Source organism: Mangifera indica, chromosome 13, assembly GCF_011075055.1.
Source record: "Mangifera indica cultivar Alphonso chromosome 13, CATAS_Mindica_2.1, whole genome shotgun sequence".
Classification (NCBI taxonomy): Eukaryota; Viridiplantae; Streptophyta; class Magnoliopsida; order Sapindales; family Anacardiaceae; genus Mangifera; species Mangifera indica.
The window spans coordinates 3908566-3929784 of NC_058149.1; the positions used below are offsets into that span (position 1 = coordinate 3908566).

At 29.6% G+C, this 21219-nt stretch overlaps 1 protein-coding gene across 1 annotated transcript; it reads left to right on the forward strand.

The window, feature by feature from the left end:
- On the forward strand, window positions 1-2201 carry LOC123194440 (AAA-ATPase At5g57480). The gene has a single exon (XM_044607633.1). The coding sequence runs from the start codon at window positions 402-404 to the stop codon at window positions 1983-1985; it is 1584 nt and encodes a 527-aa protein (XP_044463568.1). The 5' UTR covers window positions 1-401; the 3' UTR covers window positions 1986-2201.
- Window positions 2202-21219: the final 19018 nt, after the last annotated feature.

Consider the following 21219-nt stretch of genomic DNA (forward strand, 5'->3'; position numbering starts at 1 on the left):
GTGAGCAATTTGTTCAAATCCTTCATAATATTTGTACAGCCAAAAAGCCCAGCAAAAACTCCTGTCATTCACTCAAGTCCCCAACCGCCCAACCCCATTTGGCCCCATTTCTGATTTCCGATCTCTTCCCAACTCAACAAATCCAAAATCCCTTTTTTCCTTCTTTGCGCCTCTTGTACTTAATATCCTTTTTCTTTCTTATTATTGTTGTTATTATTTTCTCACTGTTTCTATTTCTCTCAACCCTTCATATTCCTCCATGTAACCCATAGCATCTTCTCTATAAATTCTCCAAGTTTCGCCTTTCCAACCCATTAAAGGTTTCATCTTTCTTCTTTCGCAAATACTTTTGTAATACATTTATCTTTCTTCTTTCTTCATAAACACTTCGGAGGTGAAGAATGAAGGAGTATTGGACTTCTTTTGCTTCTCTGCTTGGTGTTTTAGCCTTTTGTCAAAGCCTTCTGCAAGCTATTTTTCCACCAGAACTCCGTTTCGCTTCTCTCAAATTCTTCACCAAAATTTTCAATGTCTTCTGCTCGTATTATTACTTTGACATCACAGAAATCGATGGTGTTAACACCAATGAACTCTACAACGCCGTTCAGCTTTACTTGAGCAGCTCCGTTTCCATCTCCGGTAGCCGCTTGAGCCTCACTCGTGCTCTCAATTCCAGTGTCATCACCTATGGCCTTTCAAACAATGACTCCATTTACGACTCCTTCAATGGCGTCACCGTTCTCTGGGAACACGTCGTTTCTCCGAGACAAACTCAGTCATTCTCTTGGCGACCTCTCCCTGAAGAGAAACGTGGCTTCACTCTACGCATCAAGAAGAAAGACAAGTCTTTGATTCTCGATTCCTATTTAGACTTCATCATGGAGAAGGCCAACGATATCCGAAGAAGAAATCAAGACAGGCTCTTGTACACAAACTCGCGTGGTGGATCTTTGGATTCGAGAGGCCATCCATGGGAGTCGGTGCCCTTTAAGCATCCCAGCACTTTTGACACTTTAGCCATTGACCCACAAAAGAAGACGGAGATTATGGAAGATTTGAAGGATTTTGCAAATGGGCAAGCTTTTTATCAGACGACTGGAAGAGCATGGAAAAGAGGGTACTTGTTGTACGGACCTCCTGGTACTGGTAAATCTAGTATGATTGCTGCCATGGCTAACTATCTTGGTTATGATATTTATGATCTTGAGTTAACTGAAGTGCATAACAACTCAGAGTTGAGGAAGTTGTTGATGAAAACAAGTTCAAAGTCAATTATTGTGATTGAAGATATAGATTGTTCTGTGAATTTAACTAGCAGGAAGGGTAATAAGAGTAAGGGTGGTTCATCAGGTTCAAGAAATTATTATGAGCCTGAAATGAGATATGGGTCTGGTGGCGATGAAGGCAATAATAATAACTCAGTTACTCTTTCAGGATTATTGAATTTTACTGATGGGATATGGTCATGTTGTGGCAGTGAAAGGATTTTTGTGTTTACAACTAATCACATTGAGAAGCTTGACCCTGCATTGCTGAGAAGTGGAAGAATGGATATGCATATCTACATGAGTTACTGTACTTATCCTGCATTGTTGATTTTGTTGAAGAATTATTTGGGTTATCAAGAAAGTGATTTGGAAGGTGGGGTTTTGAAGGATTTGCAGGAGGTTATTGAGAAAGCTGAGATGACTCCAGCTGATATCAGTGAAGTGTTGATAAAAAACAAGAGGAATAAGGAGAAGGCAGTGAAGGAGCTGGTTGAGACATTGAAGGTGAGAGCTGAGAAGAGGTTGAAGAATGTAGGGTTGAGGGAGAAGAAGAGTAATTCAGATTTTGTTGAAGAGGAAGAAGAAGAAGAAGAGCAAGAGAAGAGGGCTCTTGAGAGTCCTAATAAAGAAGAAGGAACAGACTTCAATGAGGATCAAAACAGTTTCAACAAGGAAAATGATGATGAAGAAAAAGAAGATAAAAAGAAAATTAAATGATGATTATGTATTAATTAATTAGTCTTAAATATTTTTTTCTCTTTTTCTTTTGTGGTTAATTAAGGTTAAGGTTGAGAAAGCTGAAGATGAAAAAGCTAAGCTAGAACAGCAGATTGATCTGCAAATTTTGTTGGTAGGGCCAGTGGGGGAAGGAAGAAATGGAAAAACTACAAAGAAAAATTAATATATATCTATATCTATAATATTCATGTTCAATCCTCATATGTTTCACATATATATATATATAAAATCTTAATTAATGAAACTATATAGTATACATCTTTTATATATGATTCTGATCCAAAGATAAGGTTATTTTAAATGTGGGTTTGGTTTGCCACGTGGGATTTTTGTGTTTTTTTAATGTTAATTTTGTTCTCTTGAAGAATTTTTCAATGTGTACCCATCACATGCAACCATAACAAGTAATCCTCTTGGAGTATGCTATTATTGGAACCCAAATTTCAATATTCATTTCTAACTAGCTGGATTGCCTGTCTTTAGTAAGAGGTAGATTATCAACCGGCCTTTCCAGAATAATATCATATTGGATACTGTGTAATTATCCTTTTCTTTGGGAGAATGGTTACAAATTACATGTCAATTCAATGTTGAGAAATTATGCCATGCTTGAAAATTTGGGTTTGGCTTTGCCTTAGCCATTGCAATGAAGTAGGGAGGTTGGTAGATGCATCAATCATCTCACTTATTTGAAGAGCAATGATTTGTATACCTGATTTTGATTACCTAATTAAATATCTAGATAATATGTTATTATATAATTATATTATATTATTTTTAATTTAAAATAATCTAAAATATATATTTTAGATATTTAATTTAATATTTAAAATTGAATACACGTAGATTTATTGATTAAAAATATATTTACTCGTAAAGACATGTTGTGATGTTTCCCCAATGAGTTCACGACGTTTGTGTAAAAGCTTTCGTACCCTTCTCAATTCACTTCTTTTGCTTTGCTTTATATAATTATTAAGTTCCAACTAGTGCAAATAGTTGATTTGAGAAAGTGATACTTCCTAGTCTTTTTCATCAGTTTCATAGGATGTTCTTCAGCTGAGCTAATTAATGGATAAGATTCTAGAGGCCCTTGAGCGATTACATTGAGTAAAAGTAGAAATAATTGAACAATGGGTCATGCTTTCACTGGCCAAATTCAAGTTAGGTCAAACAGTTAAATCAATCAATATACAATATGTTTGGTTTAGTAATATTTTATTATAAACAATAAATTATTATTAGATTTTTTATAAAATTATTATATATAAATTATTAATATATTTGATAAAATTGGTATGTATAATTTATTATATTTGGTTAATAATAATAAAAAATACTAATATATTTATTTTATTTTACTTAAATGTTTTTAAAAAAATTTTTGCATGCAAATTAGTGATACTATTCATGCTAATAATATATTATAATTTTTTTATGTTGTTAAATTATGGAATTAATTAATTAAATTATTTTTTCAAATTATCATCTATTGCCAATATATTTTTTATAAAATATTTTCAATGTTATTTATTATTTAAACTGAAAATTAGTTTATTTTTCCTAAAAAATTTAATAATGATAAAATTATTACAAAAATTAATATTATCTTGATAATCTTTTTCTATTTATTGCTTTCAACATTACTCTTAATAATCAAAATTGATTACTAGAGTAATAAAAGATTCCTTCAAATCAAACGTTTTTTAAAAGATTTGGTAATGTTATCAAACAAAAATTAGATTTGATTCGGGTAGTTCAAATAAGGCTCAGTTCAAGATTAGCTTAAATATGAAAGAGATTATTTGAGATCGATGAATTAAGGTTTGATATTGACTAAAAAACTATTTAACTCTCAATTTTATCTGAACCAGTTTAAACTTGACTAATTTATGAAAACAAGTTCAATCTTTAACTTCAATTTTGTTTGTTCAATTCAAACTCGAATATATCAAAATGAATCTAACCCTAATAAATAATGTAGGATTTTTCAAAAAGGTAAATCATCTTAGTGTACTTTTGGATAAGATTAAAGGGGTAGTTTAGGAATGACACAAATAAAAAAGTAGAAACAATTAAACAAAGGGCAGATTTTGTGCTGGCAAAAGAAGGATTGAATAATGAAAGCAAGGAGAAAATCTAAGCAGGATTTAGTGAGAAAAAGTTGACAATTTGTAGTGTGTCGGAAAGGCAATTGGTTGTCAAGCCACATTATAGAGATCAGCTTGCCTTATGTGCTGACAAAATGACAGCAAAATCTAAATCCCCTCTACAAATTTGGCTCAAAGTTTGCCATACATATTAAATTTAGCATGAAAAGGAAGACTTTTTTTCAACCATGTTATGCATGTTAAACGTTTCTATGTATAATAAGAATGAAAAGTTATTACTTTAGCCACATCTTTTTTTGATAGGCTTATATACAATATTCATCTTCTTTACTTGCAAGAAAAGAAGAGAATTGCGAGCCACTTTGTTTATTTTTTTGGGGTGAATTTTGGCCAATTAAAGGAGGACGCTTTCTAATAGTATCATTTGGACGTGGGTAAATACAATCAATATATGTATTTTGTCTGACAATAAAATTATGTGCATCTAGTTTTAAGTATTAAATTATCATTAGTTGATTGAAAAATTTTGAATTAAAGAGAAAATAACATTCAATAAAATGATAACATATCATTTAGATATGCACTTAAGTACTCAAAATTAAGTATAAATAGTATTACTCTTTAGTCAAATTTTTTAATTTAATAAAAATATGTATATTATTAATATATACCAATCTGTATACATGTCATTATATGATTATATAATTTTGAAATTAGAAAAAATATAATAGCTAATCACATAGTGATAACTTATCGTTAATATATAAATTAAAATTTGTCATAAGTATACATAGTCTTATTTAAATTATTGTTTAATGACAAAGAGAATCATGTTATCTTTTATTGATTAACTTTTGAATAAGATTGAGAAGAGAACATAATAAAGTGTACAAGAAGAACAAATTATATAGACCTTAAAATCACTCCATGAATTTCTTTAACACATCTTTTTCACGAATCTTTTCATAATTAAAATTTCTCAAAAATTGGATTCAATGAATGTCTAATATTCTACCTCTAAGAGGGTCAAAACCTAATCTTCAAAAACACAACATGTGCTTATACCACAAATTAGTTTGGCTTGCCCATAAACCAACTTAACAAGAAAGAATAGCATATTATACATTGTTTCAAACTTGAATCAAGCTAACCCACTTGACCAAGAATAAATGTTAAATCTAATTGAGATCATGATTAAAACTTGTTTTTAGCCTTTAAATTAGAATGATTTAAGGTTGAATAATGTGTATACTATTGAATTAGGATCAACCTAAAAGATTGATTTTTGTTTAAGGATTAGTTAAAATATTTCATATAAAGATTCTTGTAAGTATTGTAAATATACCCTTTTATAAGTTTTGATTCCCCCATAGCCCACATGTTTAAAAATTTTCTATTATTTGTTTCTAACCTTAACCTAAAATTCTATTTGACTCTCCAATTTTTCAAATTTTACAATTAACCCAAATTCCCTGTTCATTTTATGAAGTTTTTTTTTTTTCACCTTTTCTTTAATAATGAGAAAATCTTATTTAAATCAAATCATCTTTTGGGGGTAAACCTAAAATGCTGACAAAAGGGATTTAAACTCTTACTTTCTTATGCTTAGAATTCTTTCTATCGCCACTCCAAACTATCCTTTGGGAGCTTCTTTAAAACATTATTGAACCCTTAATTATCCAAAATTTTATTATTTTTTACACTTTTTTACATTATTTTTCGAAGGGAGAACAACTGTTTCCCACCTAAAATATGCTAAAAAGACAAGTACCTTTAAAGTTGAAAAATGATATATTTTCATGTTCCATCAAATTATGTTAGTAAAATTTGTTATATTTTAGTGTAAAAGTAAAGAAAGATGAAAATGTTTTTAATAAAAGAAAAGACAAAAGTTATCTTTATTGTTAATTATCAGTATATCCTTATTCTTTAATAAAATTACAAAAATGCTATATTTTTTCTTTTCCTTTTCCCTTCCCTTTCCCTTTCCCTTCCCCCTTGCAATCAACCACCACAACTCATGGCTCACCCAACATTGTATGTACATAATGTAATGTATAGAATACCACTACATTTAACCACACAAGTATCACAAAGTTGAAAGAAACTAATTTATATCATATCTTTTCCTTTTATTAAACCCCTTAAATCACATATGATTCAACATTTTTGAACCCTTCATTATCCGAACCTTGATTGTTTCTAATTTCATAACACAAAAACAATCATGGACTTTATGTATTTGGTTAGATACTAAACAAACTACACTAAAGTTTCGTCAATGCCTTAATACTCTTATACATCCAACCACATATTGGAAATTTTAGTAAATACATCAACAATCGTTGACCATGATGGTGGTGGGGGTGCTTCTTAGCACTTGGTTGGTTCTGGTGGTGATGGTCCTAAAAATCATTAGTCATGGTGGTGGCAGTGGTGTCAAGTGAAGGAAGAAGAAGATGAAGAGAGAAGAAAAGCAAGAAGAAAGAATGGAGAAAATTTCATATTTTCAAAAAAGTAAGAAGCAAGAAGGTCACAAAAGATTAGGCTGAAAGTAATGATTTTCTTCTTGCTTATTTAAATATTTAAATATTTTTTAACAGTTAAAGTTATTTAAATATTTAACAGTTAAATATTTCTCATTTCAATTATACCAAAACAACAAATTTTAACTCTTAAAGTGCTTTTGGTTTAGATAATATTTTATTATTAAAATTAAAATATTATCTTGAAGATAGATTAATTAGAAGATTATTAAGTATAAATGATAACTATGTTTGATAAAATTTGATAAATTTTGATAAATATAAATAATTAGTGTTTGATTAAAGGAAATATAAAAATATTAGTATATTATTTTATTTAAATACTTTTAGATATAATTATTTTAAAATATTTTTTTATGTTATTTGTTATATTAATTGAAAATGAGGTTATTTTATCTTAAAAAATTAATAAATAAGAATATAATTATAATAAAATTTAGACTGTCTCCTTATATTATTTGTCAAATCTAATAAAAGATTATCTGAATATTTTATTACTTATAAATAAAATAAAATAATATAAATAATAAAATATAGAATATCAGAGTAATTTTTATTTATCCCAACCAAATGCCCCATAAAGTTGAAAAAAGACAAATTTTTACTTTCAGCCTAATTTTTTCCATTAACTTTAACTGTTAAAAAATATTTGAATAATTTTTTAACCTTCTTGCTTCTTGCTTTGATTGTATATTTTTTCATGCTCCAATGTATTCATCTCAACAACAATTTCCAAAACACTTGACTGGGGCCATGAAAGAACTAGTTATTGGTGAAGATGGTCAATGATTTAGCAAATTATATTTCTCACCTAAGGGGTGGGGAAATCATAACTTCACACCCTTTGAATTCCTAAACTATAAACACTTATAACCAAAACTCAATTTGTTAATGGAAAAAAAGCCTTAACATAATATCAAACAAGTAAATAATCATATTATTCATTAGTATTTTACTTTTATGAATTACCACATTACTCTTAATCAAGTCACCGATAATTTGGTTGATCATGTTATTGAAATTATACTACAAATGTGTGATCTTACCAATGTGATTCAACAATCAAAATTGTATTGAATAGATGAGATTTAGGGAGATATCTTTAGGAGGTGGTTTTCTTATCTCTCAAACAAAGAACCACACTTGGACTATATAGTTAGGATGTTGCATTTTCGAAGTGTTTGATTGCTCATGGTTGAAGCTGAATAGGCCTCACCATTGAGCTGCCTACCATGGTGACTCTGAGGCTGTCATTTTGTGGCGTACTCACGCTTGTTTTAGGGCAACTATCAATTAAGGCTACCATGGCTAGCAACTCTAGATTTCTAGACCCTACACATAAGATGCAACCCTAGAATGTAGGGATTGAATTAAAAAATAAAATTGCGTTTTTGGTGTAAGTTTGTAATTTAGTAATTCAAAGATTTTATAATCTACAAACATTCATTGAATACAAGAAAACTACGAACATATACATATTTTTTAGTATTTAATTGAATATTCGGATGATATATTATCATATGATTAAATAATTATTAATTAAAAATAAAATAATATTTAATCATATAATAATATATAATCAAAATATTTAATTAAATATTTAAAACCGAATACACAATAATAACTTGAGGTTCTAGAAACATGACCACCAATGCCAGGCAAAAAGCATGATCAAGAATCGTTTTCAGCCATCATCCCATACGAAAAAAACAAGCGAATTTATTCTTGTGGTTCCCCATTGATTTGAAGCAAGAAATGGCCCACGAAAAAAAAAAATACGTGGTTGGTAGGCAAGCTTCGGCTTTGCTAACATTATAGTCCAATGATGTTGTTCTTGTACATTTTCAAAAAGTTATAATAATTTCAAAGGTGCCGGCTTTTTTCTACTTCTTCATATTTATTCTTCTTTGAATGAATTTTAGGGTTTTTAAATATATTATAGCAGGAGTGGAGTAAGGATTCCAATTTCCAACTCTAAGACGCCAAATAATGTAATATGTTTTCACTTTTATTATTATGTTCGTGAGAAACTGCATTTTTATTCATTAAAATGTGTGTCTTATCACGTTTTTTTCATTTTTATTATGTTTGTAAGAACTGTAAAATTATATTTTGAAGTTTCAATCACACTATTATAGCACGTAAATATTATGGATATTATTTACTTTTTTTTTTTTGGTTTTTAATCTAATTTTTCTAACTTATTTTATGCCATGTAAATTTATAAATGAAAAATTATTGAGGCAAGCCCTGCACTATTTTATTAACCTCTTCAAAGGAGTTGGCAATCAATTTTACCTGTTGGGATTAATGTTGAAGATCGTTGATGAGATTTTTTTGCTGCTAAGTGACATACGCATTTCTTTTCTCACTGTTTGGATCTAAGTCTATGGTTATGACAGTAGCAACTCAAAGAGAATACTCTGATAAAATATGTGTATAAAAATTAAATATAACACTCTTTGACAAATCTTATATTGTCAAAGTATGAAGAGATATTAAGTTTGTTTATGAATTTCACATCAATTAGGGAAGAGGAGATTTAATTGGTTAAACACCATGTGAACTCTTTAAATTGTCAAGATACATTATGAGTTATAAAACGTAAAAGCAAAACTATGATAAATTGGATGTATAGAGTAGACAATATTTTGATAATAGGTTAAACTATTGTACCAAAGATGTTATAATTGGTATCAGAGTCGTTCTGTATATTCTCTTGAACGATAGTAGGACAAACCTTAACAAAAATGTTGAGTCTTGTAAGGAGGGGTGAATATGACACTTTTAGACGAATCCTATATCGGTAAAATATAAGAGAGATGTTAAGTCTATTTGTATATCTTACATCAGTTAGAGATGAGAGGAATAGTCAGGAATAGTCTGTAATATTTTAAACAGTCAAGACGTGTTATAGGTTATAAACTCCAAAAGTAAAAATATGATAGACTGTGTGTGTAAAGTGAATAATATCTTAAGAGTGGATAAACTATTAAACAAAAAAACTTACAAGTATATGTACATAAATTATAAGAAACTGTCTTTATAATGACTCAATTGAGGATCAAAAAACTTATAGAGAACTATTAGATTTTGTGAGAGACTCCTTACCTCACTTGGGATGAAACTTATCTAATCCTAAGCATTGAACGGGTGTTTTCTTATGTGTATTGTTGCTTCTCTTCCTCTCTCAATAATCTTGTTTATTTAAAATAAAAGAGAGTGTGCTTACAATCTTATCAATTACATTTAAGATTTAAGTTCAAGTAAGGACTCCCTAATTAGTTACATTGAAGAATATATCACAAACGAAAGATAATAAAGTAAAAATTTATTATTTTCCGTCATAGATAGATGACATGAAAATGATATCAATTGATAGATTACATCATTTGAAAAAAAATGTCCATCTACTAGTAAAGATACAAATTGTCATTTTTACAGGTGGTCACTTTTCTAGTAAGTGCTCCACCGGTCGAGAGCTACCATATAATAAAGACAAATTTCATGGCGTGTGAGTATAAAAGACCGCTAATTGGGCTATGTTTGTTTTGAGATGAAGTATTTCTAATGAAATATCCCAAATATATTTTGTTTGTTCTAGAGTATCATCCATTTATGCCGCCCACATGGCAAGACTTTGTCAACCAAATGGTAGCCACTGAACTGATTGGATTACAATAAATCAATCAAGAATCTGATACTCAAGTAACAACGAATTATCACTTGATTAATTAATTCAATCAACTTTACAAAGCTTAGAATATGTAAACTATAATTTAAGTTGTAACCACTAATTTTATTCTTAGACCGAATAACCCTTTTGGAATATATTGAACTTACTTTAAAAGACCCAAGAAGGTGGGAACCATTTATTTATTTAGAAAATTAATTTTGAAAATTTGCAATTTTGTCTACAAGTTTATGGTTTTGGTTTAGGCCAAGAAAAATGAATCTATGCTCACTTTTCCTTTATTTTTTTTTCCAATTTATTTTTTACTATATCATATGAATTAGAAGTCTCAAATAGTTTCATACATGATTTGTAACAAAATTTGAAATTCATAGTCAATCTCCTCTAGATAGTCTTGGTCTTTATAAACAATATTACTTTATACACTAACCAATGAATACTAATATATGCTGACGGATTGACATTTTATTATATAATTAGATGCTTTTAAATTAGAGATAAAGTAAAAAAAAAAAAAAATCAATTGGGTAATATAAACTTGTATTCATGTTAAAATGTTAGGATTTTGACAATGAAAATTTTTGTTGAAATGTATATAATTTTCCAATTTCAAAAAAGTTTTTTGATATTTTATCATTTAAATTCATAAAAAAAAAACATTTTAATGTACTTTCTATTTTTTGAATCATAAAATTTCATCAAAACTTTTTTACAAAATCATCTAAGACCTATGTGACATTATTAGGGCAAAGAGGTATTTATGATAAAGTTTTTAAACTTTGGGGTTTTGTTTCATAGCACGTAATAGTATTCATTATAAGATTTTTAAACTATGGGTTCATTTGTAAAAAATTTTAAAGTTATCATCCAAACTATTCATTTCAAAACTTTAATTCCTTTTGTTTGAGAAATTACAAATTTCTCTAATAATTTATGTTTTATTATTGACGTTATCTTATTTGGTTTATTAATTAATAAAATATTAAAGTAATATTTAAAAGATTACAAGATATTATAGTAGTGATCTGAATATTACGTTCTCCTTAAATATTAAAAATATTAGTAAGTGCTCTTAATTTTGTTATAATTTTATTAATTACTTAATAAATTTAGTTTAGCATTATAAGAACATTCTTTTAAAACTATCAATCAAACATCATAATCTTTTATATATAATAATTAACCAAAACATATTATTAATTTATATTTATTAATCTTAAATACTTTATTTTCATAGTAATTTTTCACTTTCAGTAATAAAAAAAAAATCTCAAATCAAAAGCATCTTAAGAGTAATATGATAATTTTCTAATAATAAAAGTAAAACTTAAATAGAATAGATATATTACTTCATCTCGCATATGTCAGTAATATCATATAAAGAGAATTAATTATGCGGATATTTATTTATTGGGTTAGTAAAATTTTTTCTATAATGATAGGTATACAAAGCCACTTGCCCTCTTGAGTTTGAAATGAAATCATTGATTAGTAGCCTATAATCTAGAAATTAATAGGGAAAATTAAACTATACTTTTGAGGCTATGCTTAAACGCTTATGTTGAAGCCCAAGTTTATGCCAAAACCCAGCAATGAGTGTCCACTTGATTTCTTATAAGGCTCAAGGCCCTTTCTTTGGTTGACCTTTCAAGTTTACCCCAATGGGCTAAACACCCAATAAAATCTAAACAAAGATCCAAGTAGCAGTCTATTGCGCCCTTCTCCCTATTAAATTGAAAACTTTTAGACTTAGAGTTTAAGATGTGCAACTTTTACTTTAAGCAAGATTTTCAAAAATGCAAATACTTGGCAACCTTCTCATATTTTGGAAGGAAAAATTTTTTAGAGGTTTAGTATATATATATCCGTCAGCTGCTTTTCACTTGTGCAATACTTTATATCAATTGTTCTATCATGACCTCTTAAAAATTAGTACTTCTTATCAATATTTTTGCTTATTTCATGTGGCACAGGATTTTTAGAGAGATTGATGGCTGAACTGTTGTCACAAAAAATTGTAGTAGTTTGAAATGAGATCTTCAAGAAATTTCCTTAGTCATATAGTTTGACAAGCTCAAGTTATTGCAGCAACAAATTTAGTGACAAAATGACAATTGGTGGCTTCTTATATGATCATGAAGCGTTCCCTTTGCCAAGCATAAAACATAATCTGATTTGCTCTTCTATTATCTTGATTTACTGTATAGTCGTTGTTTGTAAAACTAATCAAATCAAATCTTTTATCCCTCTCTAATAACAACTCAAAATCGTTAATTCCTTGCAAGTTAAAACGATTTTCTTAACAGCTAAAATATGTAATTTTTTTGGGTTCTCCATATATAGGTGATTCAACTCACAAAATGCACTATTTATGATTTTGTTGCAGTTAAATACATCAAACTACTCCAATTTGCTTATAGAGTGTGTTGTCCAGCTTCTTCCTTCCATGATCTTTGTTTAGCTTCAAGCCAAACTCAATTAGATTACTTATAGGAATGCAATCCTTCTTATAGAACTTGTTCAAAGTTTCTTGCACTTACTTCTATTGAGAAATAAATATTTCATTAACAGATTGCACAACCTTTATGTCAAGGTATCATACCAAGATGAGACATTTTGAATTCAACAATCATAGAATTCTTAAACTTTTAAAACATGGCATCATCTTTTCTAGTAAATATAAGATCATCAATGTAGAAGTACACTATGAGCATTTTGCCTTCATCCAACTTTAACAAAAAGTGTGCTCATATATACATTTTTTTTAAAACCTTCTTTCCAAAATAAGTCTCAATGGGACTATACCAAACTTGAATTCTTTGCTATCAAAGCGATCACCAATTTAATTGTATCATGCCTTGCAACTAGATAAAAAACTTCTTTATAGTTGACTTCATACTTTTGTTTGTATCCTTAGCCATCAATCGTGTCATATGCTTGTCAACTTCATTGTTTTTTTTTTTTAAGTTTTGTTTTGAAGACCTGTTTCACTCCAATGGTTTTGCGCCCTTTTGGAAGACTAGATAGCTTCCTAGTATCATTTTTCAATGATTGCAATTTCATCATCCATCACTTTTTGTTATTTTGATTCTTTGACAACATTTGCAAAAGTTGTAGGATCACAATCTAAAAATAAAGCAAAGTGAGTAGTTGAATATTAAAGTTGGCCAATTCTAGTTACCTCATAATTTGACATCCATGGAAGCCTCTTTTGAATATGTTGAATGTGTGATTCAACTACCGCATCAATAGATTTTAATATAGTTGATGAAGTTTCAGTGACTGTTGGAGCTTCATTTGGTGGATTTTTAGGTATAAAAGTCACATAAATTTGTTGTTGTAAGGATTGTTGCCTTTTTTTCTTTACTTACGCCATAAAAAATAACTAGAGTAAATTGCTGCCCATTCCAATTTCAAGTGCTCTTTTTATAAAAACTGACATCTCTATTAGTCGTAGTCTTCTTAGTGAGTGGATTCTATAGTTAGATGCTTTGGACATTTTGCTTACACCGAGAGAGACACACTTTTCACCTTTATCATCAAACTTCTTCTTTTTTCTCATATGAGACATGTGCATAAGCAATTTAACAAAAAATTTTGAACACATCTATAACTAGTTTCCACCGACCAAGCTTCTTTCAATGGCACGTTTTGAATAAAAAAAATGTAAGACTTATGTTCAACACATAAATACTCCAATTTATTGCCTTTGACCAAAATTCCTTCGGAATGTTTACTTCTGCCAACAATCTTCTCACCATGCTAAGAATGGTTCCATTTTTACTCTTCGATATACCATTTAGTTGTGGTACATATGTAACTATAAATTCCTTACAAATTCCCTAATCATCACAAAAATTTCAAATTCCTTTGAGCAATTTTCTCCACCAAGATCAGTATAAAGAATTTTAATGGTTTTTCCTATTTCATTTTTGACATATGCCTTCAAGTTTTTATATGCACTAAAAGCTTCTAATTTCTCTTACAAAAATAAACTCATGTCTTCCTAGTATAATCATCAATATAAGTAATTATCTTTTACCTCACAAGAAAAAGAATATATCGGCCTACAAACGTCAAAATGAACCAACTCTAAGACATTTTTGCTCTCCATGACTTTCCTTGAGTGAATTGACTACAATGTTGTTTGCCAATAACACATTCTTTACAAACTTGAGAAAAACATAATAACTTCAGGAAGACTAGTCACTATAATTTTTTATTAGAGGTTCTTTAACCCACCAAATTCAAGTAGCCATATTTTCGCCAAAGCCATGAGGGTTTTTTTATTTTAGCCATCAAGCAAGGTTGAGCACTACTAATCTTTAACAAAAACAACTTGTTTGAACTCATTTGAACAACATCAATAGCTCATCTTGAAGGATCATATATTTCATAAGTGCCTTTCTAAATAATTATTACTTAAACCTTTTCCATCGATGGACCAACACTTAACAATTTGCTTTTCAAGTCTTGAATATAAAAAAACATAAGAGACCGTTTCTACAACACTATTCTTGTAACAAGTACCCTATTAAATTACTTCTTTAGCATGTAGGGTATTACTACGTACCCAGGATCTCTATACTATCACTTGTAATGACCCTTAAGTTCTTAGCCTAATTCCTTCCCTTTTTTTTTTATTTTGTTCTACACACACAAGTGTATACTTATAGACACACGAGGGTGTGTCCCTTTATTCTTTTGCACATCGCCCTTTCTTCTTACTCTCTCCCTATGTGGTATTTTCCTTATACACACGAGGGTGCCTCTTAGACACATAGGCATGTGCCCTTTTAGGTATTTATTTTACATTCCTTTTTAAGACTTATCTTAATCTTCCCACTTTACAGAGGTATTAAAGTTATTTCACCCCTACATATGGTCGTGCTAAGCTACACATGGAAAGTCCATACATTCTAGTTAATCATTTACTGGTCGACAACGTGCAACGATTGTTGAAATGTTAGAGAACTCCATTTAGATTCTAACACTCTAGTACACAAGCATGTGTCCCATGCTACACGACCATGTGTCGAGTTTAGAATTCAAAAGAATAGATGCCTAATTGATCCTTAATTTGCTATTCACATATCAATCTCACTTCCAAGCATACTAAACATGTTTACACTCTAACTATCATGCCTTTCTATGTATCTTTAAACTTAATCAAAATTTAACACAATATAACTTCCAAATATAATCAATATGGAGCATAAACACTACAAACATATGAGGACATGCACATAAACACTTGAATCATAAAATCAATTGAATATCTCCTTCACAACACTAACTATTAAAATCACTCATAATCGCTTAAATTCATATTTTATCATGGCAGTGCTTTAATTAACAAAAGTAATACTATGTGTATCCGCTTTGTGTATACACTTATATGTGACATCACATGATTAAATGTTATTTTATCCTTAATTCAAAATCATCCTATTATGTGATAACACATATAAGTATGTATATACTTGTATACCAAAATTGCGTATACATAGTTTTATTGAATTAACAAACATTAGGGATAGATCATTCAAATACCATTGCATAGACAATTGAATGACAACCATTATTATTTAATCGAATTGACATAGTCAATCCCGCTTTGATTGTTATATTAAACATGAACATTTGAACATGAACTTCTCAAAATCACCTCAATAGAGATAAGGTTAAATACAAGCCTTACTTACCTCAATTTCATAGCAAATAGAACACACTAACAAACCTCCTTTCTTTTTTCCTTGTCACCACATCATCGAAAGATGATCATTGGAGCTGCTACATGGAAGTCGGATGATCAATCTCAAAATCCTTCACTCTTTTAGGAAAGTTTGTGCATTTAGGAATAATTGTAAAAATCTCTAAAACACAGTGAACTTGCCTTACATAAACCTGAAACCATGTACAATACACATGGGTGTGTCCAAAGCACAGATTGTGTGCCATTAAATTTGAAAATTACATAGAGATCATCTTATTCGGTTGATGTGACATCGACACATGGGCATGACCTTGCCATACACAACTATATGTCACTCTAAACTCATAGTTTGACTTTAAAACCTTATTAACTCATGCAAGCATTAAATAAACTTATGCATAAAGACCGTTTTACCCTCAAAATGTACCTGTGGGTGTTACAATTTGAGGAATGGATAAAGGTGGAAGCCTTTAAAGCATATTTCTTTGTAGTTGAATTTCAATTCATCTTATATTTGTGGACCAACAAGGAGATCTAAAGTTAGAGGTGTGCAAGGTTTGGTTTGGTACAGTTTGAGAGTTTTTTCAAACCAAACTAAAAAAAATGATTTGAAAATTTTTTAAACCAAACCAAACTAAAAAAATACAGTTTGATCAGTTTGAATTATAGTTATTAGTATCTTACAATACACGATATGATACTCATGATATAATATGATACAAGTGAAATAAAAAATATATAATAAAATATATCAAATTAATATGATATAATAAATGTATCACACAATATAGTACATATCCTACGATACTATACATATTACTAATACGGATCAATACACTTTTTTAGAGAAAATGATAGTGCAATAAGGGTGTATATGAAAATTTTTAAAATGTTAAGGGTGTTTGTGATATTTTATTATTTTAATTTTTAAAAGACATATCATACAATATGATACAAGGTTCAACTATCATGATTTAATTAAATTAACTAAATTATAGTTTTCTAAAACATAATATATACGTGTAAAATAAATATGAAATATATATACAATATACATGTAAAAAAAATGACAAAATAAATATTAAAAAAAAGTTGTACATCTAATTGTTTATTGAAAAATTCGTCAAACATAGTTATATTGGTAACGTCGTTAATTTTTATTATTTTGAGTTCTAATTCCCTTATGTTGTGTGGAAATTTAATTCAATTTAATGAAATTATTTATATTTTACACTTAGGAAGTTTAAAACTGAAGCAGATTTACGAATTAACAAAAAGTTGTGACGCTAACTAGGCGTGGGCACGTGAAATGACGAAAGCAGAATTCGAAAACTAAATTTGGATGTCCAGATCAGCTGAAAAAGTCTACAAAATGTCAAGATTTGCTTCCTAGAAAAGGGATAATTATTAGCTGGAAAAGGGGATTAATTGAGATAGATAAGGAAAAATATTTTTGGAGGAAGGATATACATTAAAATATATATCTTTTCCTTTTTTTTTGGGAAGCTATGTATCACCTTTGCTTGGTTGGATTAGGAGATTATGATTGACTTTTATTTCCAGATTTTAGTAGGGAGAAAATATATATACTTTTATTTTTATTTTGCTGGGGGATTATTCATCCTTGTAATTGGAGGATTAGAAAGCTAAATATGGCTTACAGTGGCTGAATATTTTCTCTTGGTTGAAGGGATCTGAAACCATGGAACTACAATGATTGTGAGATTTATTTTTGTTCTTTAATGCATCTTTTTAATTATTTAAGTATCGATTATCTTTCTGAATTATTTTTTATGATTGTATTGGTTGATTGCTAAGGCGCATGATTAGTTTATCAATTAATATAATCTACTGCTAGTTTAGGTGTTGAATCCGTAATTATTCAATCCATTTAATCGAAGTGGCAACTAGGTTTATCGTTTGCTGCGTCAGAAACTGTAAATCCTAGGAAAATAATCAACTGGATTAAATGCAACATCGTATGTTTGTGTTGTCTTGCTTCGTTAGTCTTTCTAATTCGTAATACTATTGTTTAATTAAATTCGAGATCGTATTTGAATTATTAATCAATAAGGGTTGATTGAAATACATGTTTTTGGTTAACTAATCATAAGGAAGGACAAGTAATTTTAATACCACAATGAATATTTGAATAATTAATTTGATATTTTTGGTTTCGATGATCAATAGTAGTTTCAATGGTGAATATGACCGTAGACCAAAGTTTGTTTAATTGATTATTTGTTTTAGATTATTTCATTGAATTTTTATTTATTGTTTTTTTAATTATAATTTGCATTCAATTCAAAACCCCCATTTATTTCCTTGTTTTGATTGATTTGTGACAACGTAATAATTAAAACTCTTCGAGGGAACGATCCTTACTTTCCTTTACTATATTTTTGTTACAGGAATTTAAGATTTTAATTTGGGTGTCGACGACAGCACATACCAAATTTTGGCACCATTGCCAGGGAGTTTTTACTTTGTATGTTCGTTACACAATCTTCAAAACAAGCTAATTTACAATTTAATCCAGAGATTGAAAAGATTGCAAAAAGGCTGAGAAAAGAAGCAAAAAAGAAACTACAAACACACAGATCTGCTCGCAAAATAGAAGAAATTATGGTTGAAAATCGGACTTTAAGAGAGCTTGCTGCTTCAGATTTGAATCAACAACCACACTGCATTTCTTTTCCTAATTTAGATGTTAATACTACATTTGAATTAAAATCTAGACAAATCTATCTTTTACCTATTTTTCATCGCTCCGCAGGTGAAGATCTTCATAAACATTTAAAGGAATTTCATGTGGTGTGCACAGGTATGAAACCGAATGCAGTAACCGAAGAACAAATCAAGATAAGAGCTTTTCCATTTTCTTTGAAAGATGATACGCAAGATTGGCTTTATTATCTCCCTGTTGGAAGTATCACCACTTGGCATGAGATGAAAAGACTATTTCTGGAGAAATTTTTTCCAGCATCAAGAGTTGCCAATATAAGGAAGGAAATCTGTGACATTAGACAGTATAGTGGAGAGTCTTTATACGAATACTGGGAGCACTTTAAAAAACTCTGTGCAAGCTATCCACATTACCAAATTAGTGACCAGCTTCTTATTCAATATTTTTACGAAGGACTCCTATCAAATGATAGGAATATGATTGATGGAACGAGTGGTGGAGCATTGGTTGACAAAACACCTGAAGCTGCCCGAAATTTAATTGCAAACATGGTGTTGAATTCACAACAATTTGGGAATAGATTAGACCATTCGTCTCAGCGTGTCAATGAGGTAAATGTCTCTTCCTTTGAAAGACGACTTGATGATCTAACTACTCTTATACGTCAAATAACTGTAGGAAAAATGGAGGCAACAAAAGTTTATGGAATATGTTCAATGGGGGATGGTGTGGCTGTTGGGATGATTGAAAGTTATTCGAAGGTTGATTTGTATGTGCATTCCCATAACGAAGATTAGGATGATCTCTCCAACCTGAGTTGTAAGTATTCGAATAAGAATTATAATTATGATTTCGCTGCTACTGTCCTAGAAATCCACCTACTGCATTAGCTTGTTCTGAGCAGTCCATGTACCATATATATATGTATTTTTAAAAAATATGGTTTATGGTTTAATTTGGTTTAAAAATTGCCAAAATCATATCCAAAATTGAAAAAACGGTTTGAAACATTTTCAACCCAAACCAAACCATTTTATAAATTAAACCAAACCAAATCATAATTTTTAAACGATTTGGTTTGATTTTATAGATTAAACCGTATTACATAAACTCTTATCTGAAGTTCATCAAAAGAAAGCACAACTATAACTTTGGATTCTTCTATTGAATTGAAGACATAACCGAACTTTGGTACCAAGGAACACAATATTTTCTCAACAATGCTAGCCTCTTCCTTTTTTCTCACCAAGGAATCACATTTTGTTGGCAATTCGATGTCCTTGCAAAATAGTCCATTACAGTGTTGTTGAAAGACTTCATCTGGGTGCAGTATAATATATTGTGAAGATTGATGGCATGTCCTCTGACACTCCAGTGCTCTGGCATATGTCCCATGCCACACGACCATGTGTTGAGTTTAGAATTCAAAAGAGTAGATCCCTCATTGATCCTTAATTTGCTATTCACATATCAATCTCACTTCCAAGCATACTAAACATGTTTACACTCTAACTATCATGCCTTTTTATGTATCTTTAAACTTAATCAAAATTTAACACAATATAACTTCCAAATATAATCAATATGAAGCATAAACACTACAAACATATGAGGACATGCACATAAACACTTGAATCATAAAATCAATTGAATATCTCCTTCACAACACTAACTATTAAAATCACTCATAATCGCTTAAATTCATATTTTATCATGGCAGTGCTTTAATTAACAAAAGTAATACTACGTGTATCCACTTTGTGTATACACTTATATGTGACACCACATGATTAAATATTATTTTATCCTTAATTCAAAATCATCCTATCATGTGATAACACATATAAGTATGTATATATTTGTATACCAAAAGTTGGTATACATAATTTTATTGAATTAACAAACATTAGGGATAGATCATTCAAATACCATTGCATAAACAACTAAATGACAAACATTATTATTTAATTGAATTGAAATAGTCAATCCCACTTTGATTGTTATATTAAACATGAACAAATGAACATGAACTTCTCAGAATCACCTCACTAGAGATAAGGTTAAATACAAGCCTTACTTACCTCAATTTTATACCAAATAGAACACACTAACAAACCTCCTTCTTTCTTTTTTCCTTGTCACCACATCATCAAAAGATGATCATTGGAGCTGCTACATGGAAGTTGGATGATCAATCTCAAAATCCTTCACTCTCTTAGGAAAGTTTGTGCATTTAGGAATAAGAATAAAAATCTCTAAAATGCACTGAACTTGCCTTACATAAACCTGAAACCGTGTACAATACACATGGGTGTGTCCAGAGCACACGATTGTGTGTCACTAAATTTGAAAATTACATAGAGATCATCTTATTCGGTTGACATGACATCGACATATGGGTATGACCTTACCATACACAACTATATGTCACTCTAAACTCATAGTTTGACTTTAAAACCT

What these genes read in the sequence shown, in the direction of transcription:
- LOC123194440 (XM_044607633.1), top strand. Translation starts at nt 402, where the DNA reads ATGAAGGAGTATTGGACTTCTTTTGCTTCTCTGCTTGGTGTTTTAGCC.